The following is a 10,301-nucleotide window of genomic DNA, read 5'->3' as shown; positions in this document are numbered from 1 at the left end:
GAATTAAGCGGAACCCAGATGGATCCGTAGCTAGATATAAAGTGCGTCTAGTGGCCAAAGGATTTCATCAACGACCTGGTGTTGACTTTACAGAGACATTCAGCCCTGTTGTTAAACCAACAACAATTCGACTTATTTTGAGTTTGGCCATCTCAAAAGGCTGGCATTTACGTCAACTCGACGTTAACAATGCCTTTCTACAGGGGACCCTAACTGACGAAGTCTTCATGCAGCAGCCTCTTGGCTTCATCCACCCTCAATATCCAAAGCATGTTTGTAAACTACAAAAAGCTATTTATGGACTTCGTCAGGCTCCAAGAGCTTGGTACACTGAACTTGGCTCGTTTTTTGTATCAATTGGCTTCATCAACTCTAAGTCTGATACTTCCTTATTTCTTCGTCACCAAAGTGGCAATATATTATATCTTCTGGTATATGTGGATGATATTATTGTCACAGGCAATAATCCTATGGAAATCAAGACATTCCTTAAGCATTTAGCAGATCGGTTCTCCCTTAAAGATCTAGGAACCTTGAGCTATTTTTTGGGAGTGGAAGCAACATATATATCTTCCGGGCTCTTTCTATCACAACGTATATTCAAGATCTATTATCTAAAACGAACATGCAAGATGCAAAGGCAGTTACAACACCTTTGTCTACTGGCGAGTCGCTCAAACTATGTGATGGAAGCTCTACTACAGACCCAACTCAATACCGTCAAGTCCTTGGCTCCTTACAGTACTTATCTCTCACCCGTCCGAATATCTCATTTGCGGTCAATAAATTATCTCAATTTATGCATCGACCATCTACTATGCATTGGTCTGCAGTCAAACGAATATTACGATATCTTCATGGGACTATAAATCATGGCATCTTTTTTCGCAAACACTCTCCCCTTCATCTCCATGCCTTTGCTGATGCTGATTGGGCAAGGAATTTTGATGACAGAACATCCACATCGGGGTATATTCTCTTCCTTGGACCTAATCCGATCAGTTGGAGTTCCAAGAAGCAAAAGACAGTTGCACGTTCTACAATTGAAGTTGAATACCGTGCCATTGCCACCGCAGTTGCAGAACTCAATTGTGTCATGAATCTCCTCAAGGAACTTGGCATCAACATCAACTCTACTCCTATAATATATTGTGACAATGTCGGAGCCACTTATCTATGCGCCAATCCGGTATTCCACTCCCGCATGAAACACATCGCCATCGACTTTCACTTTGTGCGAGAACAAGTTATCAAACATCAACTACGTGTGTCTCACGTACATACGGCTGATCAATTAGCGGACTCCCTCACAAAGCCTCTCACCCGCAAATCGCTTTTATCACATCGGTCCAAGATCGGCGTCCTTGACAGAAGCACCGTCTTGCGGGGGTATGATAACAATCAAGATATCCCATGATAACAACCGCAACAACAGTCAAGATCTCCCGTGATAACAATTGTCAAGATCTCCCTAACTACATGATAAGATATCATAAATCTGTTGAGGAAAATTCTCTCTTCTAAACATGTATAAATATGAAGTATTATGTACTGTTTCGATCAATACAATCAATCAATACAATCTTCTTCTTTCTATGTCATTTCATTTCTATCAATTTGCACTAACAAAATGTGGACACACAACTGTGTCGCTCAGATTCAAGTTTCTTGCGGCCATAAGAAAGATTTCTGCTGCTATCCATCACCCCGAAAGCTGCCACGCGAGTCATCAGCCAGTGGGGAAGCTTGTATCCGGAAAACTCTGTGCATGGTTGACCTTGCATTCGAGGGTATGTAGACCAACAATTTACAAAGATGTCGTGGAGTTGGATCATCGTCCATCAATACACATAGCATGAGGCATCGTGTGATTGAAAATGACTCAGCAACAAAAGCTAATATAAATATAAATAAATAAATAAATTTCTTTCATTTGTGCCTCAATAGTTATTTTCATTTTCTCATTTAATATCATCAAACTTTATTCTTAACTCAAAACTGTAGTTATCAAAGTCGGATTATAGATTCACTTTCTTGAAAAAGATTGGGTTAATGAGTCATCGGTTGAACCATCGATCAATCCGTGAGAGTGTAATTTTTATTTTTATTTAAAAAAAAAGAAAATATAACATTATATTATGCTAAAATATAAAATGTAAATAATAATATTTATTTATAAAAAAAAAATAAGAGGTAATGGTGAAAGAAGAATGGGACCGCCATGTATCCATAGTTCACATGAGTACTTCAAATTCATGCATCGATAGTTCAAATAAAAACTTAAATTCTGTGCACGGTACTAAAAAAATTATAGAGAAAAATCCACATTCAATCAAATAATATCCGGGTCTCATTTTCTCTTTAATCTGAAAGCAGGGTCTAATTTATGGAATCATCTTTTGTTCTAATCAGACGGATAATTGAGATGACGATGCAAAGCTGTCCATACATAATGGATTCAAAGAGAACGAAAAAAAAAGCCAGTGAATAGTAGTACTGTGCAAGAGAAGTTCAATAATTTTGGTCCAATAAAGCAAGCATCCACCATGAAAATGCTTTTTTGTATTTCTCTTTAGATTTGAGATAATTCTCCTATTGCATGAGTTAGATGGCTGATGGAGGAGGAAGGGGGTTGCAATCCATTTTGCGATATCAAATTCTTATATTTTAATTTCTATTTTCATGTCAATAATTGATGCATATTTCATCAAATTCGAACAATGGTCAAGTAAATATTAATCACAGATTTAGGAAAAAAAATTAATGTGCATATTTAAAATATACTATTGTTTAAAATATTTAAATTATTAGATAGTAAAATACTTAAAATATCAAACATATAATTTAATTAGTATTTTTTTAAAGAAATTTATTTTCTTTTTAGTATTTTTCAAATGGCAACCCTTCTTTTCATTATTTCCAAACAATCATACGATATTTTAAAGATATCATAAATATCCCTCCAAAAGCTACCATCTATTTTTTCGCCCATTTATGATCCACCCTCTTGGCCGGTCCATAGGGTGGTCTACTCCAAGTGTTACACAAACACATTATATATAGTCATAAAAAAATAATGTATGGCTGACCATATTTATTTAAAATATGTTTTTAAAATATTTAAAACATTATATACTCCATCTTTTTAAAATATGTAAAATATATTTATTCAAAAAATAATTATTTTCTCATCAAAACCCAACCAAGTGAATCGATTCACAGTTCTTTCCTTCACCGAATGGATTACAAAGTTTCCGACTAAAGTTACAGTGATTTGTCGAGTAGCCAAGAACACTATAATTCTATTAAAAAATATTTAATTTATTTTTCATTATCATTGATCACCAACGAATGAAAACAAGTACTATAAGTTACCCTAAAATATATACATATAAGTTTAAGATTAGATGGAAAAAATTAATATTTTTTTTTCTATGACGAGGAGCTGACTATGATGGATTAGAAACACTTGCTTTTAAATATAATTAGGATTCATACGAAACGGGAAATATTTTTTTTTTCAGTTTTTGTTAAAATAATTTTTATAAGTGAAATTGTATAATAGGCTCCAAATTAGTCGATGAGATGATAAGCTTACTTGGGAAGGAGAAGACGAAGACGACAACGATAACGAGAGGAGGGAGGAGATAGATCAATTTTAATTCTTTTCAATAGAACATGCTATATGAAATCATAATTATATAAAATATATTACAACTTTTATATATTTTCATAATATTTTAGTATAAAACTTGTTATGAATGATGAATAATAGAGGATAAATCTTTATCAGCTAAGCTAGCTAAGTAATTTAAGGTGAAAATAAAAATTCAGTCCAATTTATGATGAGAGTTGAAGATAATATTTTTACTACCTAAATTAGTCAATATCTTCAAATTTTAATAAGAGCATCAAGTATCAATGAAAAGATCATTTCTAAAAATTGACATAAGAAAAATCATGACATTTACTTTTAGAGTGAGAAGGTTGACCTCCAATTGGAGTTGCATTACATACAACATAAATGTATCAAGTGGATTTCATGTAGACCATGGAAAACACATTATGAGCAAAGTTAAAACATACTGGTTTTGGAGCCTCCCAACTTTGATCCACACACACAGCTCGACTCATTGAATGAATCCCATCATGTCGCTTTGCGAAGAATAATGCTTGTAATTTAGTGTGCCAAATCCTTGAAAGCTGGTGGCTGAGTGGGTAGACAAAATGCGACATTAATATGTGGGTTGCAAGATCAATCATTAATACTTATCTCATCACTATGTTTCTGAGTTTCTCCACAATCATATGAATTTATCTCTTTTTATTTAGAAACAAATATGGAGTTCATGGAATATTATTATTCCCGAAAGAAAATATAATTTTTTTATCAAACCAAAGTTTCTTGAGAATAATTTCTATATCGATTGATGGCTAAATAATATGATATATCGAAGAAAATCCAAGTATCCTTCTTACTTAGAAAAATAATCAAGTTTATAATTGAGGTAATAATTGGTCTCCATTTGTGCAGCAAGTAATTACTGATGCTTGCATTTGGAATAAGCATAGTCCTCAAAAACGTTGAATATAGTTTTGAGAATGGATGTGCTAAATAAATGAGTGTATGGTGTATGAAACATAATTGCAATGGATATTCCTAAATTAGAGTCTTGAAATGAATAAGGACCGAGCATTTCGAGGTTTTTCAGCAAACTTACATGAAAATTAAGATATATTTCTGAGATTTGACTTACAAGTCATTATTCTAGGTTCTATCACTCTTGGAGTTGGTGCATAATTGTTTGACTGATATAATTTCTCATGTCCTCCATTATTCTTAAAAATGAGCAAACAAATGCTTCCTGTTTGGTGTTCACTTTCTGTCATATTGTCTGTCTAGTTCTAGTGAGGTGGAAGATGATGATAATGAGTCATTCAATTCTATTGATATTTGTCATCTCCTATCCATGATATTTATTGTGATCAGATTGAGATGAATAGCTGCATCACTTGCCATTCTAGTAAAGGTAAGTCGAGCTGTATCTCTCTGTCCAAGAGCACGGTGAAGTGAGTGAGCTTCTCTTGCTTTGATATGATGGATTGTTGTTCTGCATCATTGACACTTGAAGTTAATGCTTGCCATTTTGTGCCTTCAATAAAACCGTATGTTAACGTAAATAAATAGATGAAGGAGAGATTTGATCGAATAAGTTCTTATTTGTTCATATGGGACACCCTTTATCCTACAGTTAATATGACTAGCTGAAGAAGAAAGGACCAAACGAGAGAGAAGAAGGAACAACAGACATCAGACATGACCAGTGAGGTCATGAGGTTTCAGTTCAAAGGGTAGTAAGGATCGAGCCATGGGCTGCTGTGGTCGATGTAGGATGGAATCGTTTCATCCCCTCCACCAAACATCACGTTGTGATCGTTGGGGTTCATCACCTCCATGAACCAGTCCTGCCGCTGGAGCGCCTCCATCGCCGCCTCCACGGGCGTCTTCTCCCTCGTGGCCACGGTTGTCTCCGCCGTTCGCAGCGCGGCGGCCACGTGCTCCTTCCTCACGCGCTCGATCCGATCGTGCACCACCTTCGCCTTCATCTCCACCATCCACGCCAGGCTCGTGGCGTCCTCGATGCTCACGTCGTCGAGGCTCCGCCCCGCCAGGCCCTCGTGCACGAGCAGCGCCACCTCCAGCTCACGGTTCTCGCGCGCCTGCTTGCGGAGCTGCTCCTGCAGCTTGGCCACGCGCTGTCGGAGGAACCCCTCCTGGTTCATCATCTTCTTGCACTGCTCCATCTCCGGCATGCTCTTGAAGCGCGCGAGCACCCGGGTGGCCTCCGGCACCGACGGCCACACCTCCGGGTGCGGCTCCTGCGGCCCGTACACGATCATGCACGCCTTCACGTCGCACAGAGTCGACAGCTCGCTCACCTTCTTCATCAACCCCTTCCTCCTCTTCTTGAAGGTCGCCCTCCTCGTGGAGTCATTGGCGATCCATGCAAGGTTTACCTTCTTCCTGGCCATGTGTACCGTATGCTGTGTACAGTTAGTTACCTTTTATAGGGGGAAGCAGGAGGAGTGTTTTGACCGAGGGATTGCATCTTTAATTCACTGTTTTTAAGACATGCTGAGGTGGATGGAAAGAAGTGTTAGGATGGAAAGGGGGATTAGGGGGTAGCATTTAGATTGGTTAAATGATGATGGAGATGGAAAGAAATCAGCCTGTGAGGATCATCATGATATTATGATTATAAAGATGGGCTTTGACCAAGGGATTGCATCTTTAAGACATGCTGAGGTGTGTATCAAAATCTTTAAGGTACCCAGCTTTTTGGAGTTGTGGATGTGCTAATTGAGACCACGAGCTACAAGAATATGTTACTACTTGGCATTGGACTTGGTTCATGGATTCATGGACATGAGGTCTGTGACATGCAACCTATTAAACCTTCACCACATTATCTTATATTCTAAAGACTTTGATGGGCATGGAATTGGAGGATAGAGATTAAACTAGGCATGCACCCTTTTCTTTTCTTTTTTTCTTCTTATCTATATATGACGATGATGATAAGCATGAGAAATGCCTAAAAATTAAGCTGTAAAATGTTTTATGTTCCAACTTGCATGTCGTTTTGCTCGAACAAAGACCGAAGGGAGATTATTCCCATGAAGATCCTTGGTTGCTAGTTTTTTTCTACATAGTAATAATCAACATGATCGAAATATTTATTACCTGATTGATGGTTTCATCAAGTAACTATGCAAGAGGGAAAACATGTATTCCATATGCCCAAACGGTGGTGTCTAAGTCAGCTGCTTTGCAAGTGAAAATTTAGCTTCAATTTTTCTCAAAATCTAATTTAATCATAAAATGCCATTTGTCTTCGAATAATTGATTTGACATTGATGCTTGTGACATTTGACTCCAACCAATGATTGATGATCGCTCGAACCGATGCGAAACAATCAATTCACTCATGTAAAAAGGAAGTAGCGGAACCCAAATCGCACTTCCTGCACACAAACTGACCTCTTCATGCATCCTAACCACGTAGTGACTTGCCTTAATCATACGTAAGATACATCACAATATCATCACACACTACCGTTGTGCATCGTCACATATCAGTACGCCTCTTCTCCTCTTCCTCTTAGTCTCCACTTCCCTCCCTCCCTCCCTCCTCTTCCTTCCGTTTGCTGCCTTCTTCGTATTTTTCTTTTATATCTGAAATAATAATGTACCGACACAAAATACATTGACACTAATTGATTGATACTGATCCAACTAATGGTACATCAGAGAAAATTGACTTGTACTGATCCAACAAGATGACTGAAAAAGATCTGATACTGAAATGACGATCCTCACTCCAACTAAGCAATCATTTCAACTTTTTATGCAACATTTAGGAAAGTAAAGCATTATCAAATACATAAACAATAGCATGTAGCCCCGGATACCAACCAAGTTCATGTTGATAACCTACATATGCAACACCATTCTCGCAAACTCCTGGTGAAATATGTAGCTGCTGATCTCCTTACAAGTTTCCACGTACGGAAGATAACATACTATTCCATTTGCAACGTCTTGAGAATCAAATCCCATCCAACGAAGTCAAAGAAACATATCCAGAGCCTTGAATGGTTTCTGATTCAGCAACATTCAGAATTAAGTGCATTTTGACCAACTTATGAAGGCAATTTTGACCAAATGTTTTACCAGCTTAAAATGTCTGTCCCATTGAACCAAGTCCAGCAGCAGAAACAACAAAAAAAACCTCTGCATTGTAGGCAAAAGTATGTGCTATCTTCATAGAGTACCATTTGCTGTCCACATCATTCTGAAATATACATGTAAAAGATGCTCCACAGAAAATTCAAAAGTACATTTCCAAAGAGCAGCTCCTTCACACCTGCTGCAATATTTACAAACTTGTGCCCTTGTTTTGTGCATTGCTGATCAGCTAAGCTATACATATCTCCAAGCGAAACAGCAAAAGAATTCCAAAACATTTGCTTTTCATTGCAATATTGTTCAGTTCAAAAACCAAACTGAGACCATTGAAAATTTGCTATTAGCCAATCATGTAATTTGAAGGAAAACAAACATATGACTCAAAGTTGCATACTGGCAATATTCTCTATGGCTGTCTGCTGCTGACATCACTTCAATAATGGAGCACTTTCTACAAGAGATCAAACATCTGGAACTCCACAAACACAACTTGATACCTATTGACCCTCTTGAAAAGAATTTCATGCAATTTTGTAAGGTTGTTAATGAAGACATTTACTGTTCCAACTCAAAAACTTGATGTGTTACCTGAATTTGTGTGGTTCTTAAAAAAAGAACTCATTGTATCTTGTACTTTAAACTTCTACATTAACCGACACCATTTCCTGTCATGGTTACCAAAATCATCTCCAAAGAGTTTCATCAAAATATATTTCTATGCAAAATAAGCAGGCAAAACTTGAAATCAAACAGTCCAAATGCAGACAAAACAAGACTGTTATCTAATGCACATCTTGCCAAAAGACAATTGAAGCACCTGAACTAAACTGCTGAGAGAACAAGAAGACCTAGAAACCAATGAAACACTTCGAAGACAAGTATCACTCAACTAGGTACATTTATCAATCTCCTCTACGACTGCCCAGTGCGCACTACTGAAGTCAATTCAATGATGGAGAGGACCTTTTGCAAGAACTGAGGCATGTGCATCTCACAATAGCCGACTTAATTTCAGTCAATCAGTAAGGATTCAAATAAGGTTGTGTGATTTTTAAGAAACATCTCAGGATTCCAACGCAAAAAGATCAAATATGCTACAGCATTAGCACACTGAAACAATAATGTAAATAGAAAAGTGGGCTCTGTTTCTGTTATAACATAAGCTTCTCTATCAACATATAATGATGACATATGCATGTGCATAAACAAGAAGTGCTTGTAACTAAGAGCCTAGTCCAATTTTAGCTAATGATTATCAAATAATTCACAATATTGTTTGACACAATTCTATCAATCCAAACATGAATTCTATACATGCCTAATCCTCAAACTCTAATATCATAAAGCTCGTAGCCTCAGTGAAGACAACATCATCAATAAAGGGAAAACCATTCATTAATAGAAAGTATGTTGTCTTCACAACCAATCCACAACAAATAAAATGAAGATTACTTCGGTCTTACTTTCAATCGTTAGTGTCTTTATCTTAAAGACAATGGGTAAGAAAGGACATTTGTGTACCATATTTTTTAATATATTTCATAATTTCCCTAATTTTATGGTTCATTGCTGCATTATATACATTATAAACACAATTTTGGTCTGGCATGTGGAAAAAATTACTTCAAGAATATTCGGTATGGATCAGCACTCTAACATGTGCTCGACCTATGAAATTTAGATACACATTATTTTTCTTACAAATATTTTGTTTGCAACCCAAATGCAATCTGTGGCTCTGTGCAACAGCATATCTCAATGTGGTCATATGATTGCAGAGCATAAAGCCCATGTGGCTATGATACACACCACTATTGTGTAAGCTAAATATGTGGCAGCATAATCAACAGAAAATAGCTATGCAGGAACATGCATTGGTGGCATTAGCACAAAAATTCAGTCACATAACTAATATTTCCTTTCCATTTCTATTATATATTACCCTAACATATGCTTGTGATGACATGACATTAATAACTCAAACCTTCAAGTTTTCTTATAATGTATCACTTAAACATCTCCATAAATAAGTGCAAATGTCATCCTATAAATTCTTAATTTGCTATAGTGTACAACATTTATTATTTTACCTTAATGTATTATTCTTAATTATTATATTTAAATTTGAAAAACAAACAACCATATTCGTGATCAAATATGAGCTATGCCATACCTCAAAGGCAAGCATATGGTAGTGGCAGTTTAAAATAATCTATTTTAAGATCTCAACCTCAATTTAATTCAAAACCATCAAAACAAATGCAAACTAATTGAAACCATTGAAACTGACTTAAAATGACCAAAAACCAATGAAATGGAAAGAAAGATAAAAACCTCGGCTGGCGTGACATAAAGTTGCATCATGCAATTATATGTTTTGGAAAGTTCATTCATAAGACCTGACAAGAGATTATCTGTAAAGTTCCAAGTAACCTACTTGTCCAACAAGCTACATGTAAGAACTTCAAAACATGATCCAGATAATTTATAATATCAAGCCATGCAACCATTTCCATTTCTCTAATGCAAAGCTAATGGGTAAAAGGATATG

General features: G+C 36.5%; 1 protein-coding gene across 1 annotated transcript; it reads right to left on the bottom strand.

Moving 5' to 3' along the window:
- Window positions 1-5,283: 5,283 nt before the first annotated feature.
- On the bottom strand, window positions 5,284-6,492 carry LOC135636797 (agamous-like MADS-box protein AGL80). Its single transcript, XM_065148846.1, has one exon. It carries the CDS (start codon window positions 6,031-6,033, stop codon window positions 5,341-5,343), a length of 693 nt encoding a protein of 230 aa, XP_065004918.1. The 5' UTR covers window positions 6,034-6,492; the 3' UTR covers window positions 5,284-5,340.
- Window positions 6,493-10,301: the final 3,809 nt, after the last annotated feature.

The sequence above is a fragment of the Musa acuminata genome, chromosome BXJ1-3, assembly GCF_036884655.1.
Source record: "Musa acuminata AAA Group cultivar baxijiao chromosome BXJ1-3, Cavendish_Baxijiao_AAA, whole genome shotgun sequence".
Taxonomy (NCBI): Eukaryota; Viridiplantae; Streptophyta; class Magnoliopsida; order Zingiberales; family Musaceae; genus Musa; species Musa acuminata.
The sequence above is the reverse complement of the archived record's forward strand: the minus strand, read 5'-3'. Positions and strand labels throughout refer to the sequence as shown.

Bases quoted from the DNA above. Each gene is read 5' to 3' on its own strand.
- LOC135636797 (XM_065148846.1), bottom strand. From the start codon at position 6,033: ATGGCCAGGAAGAAGGTAAACCTTGCATGGATCGCCAATGACTCCACG.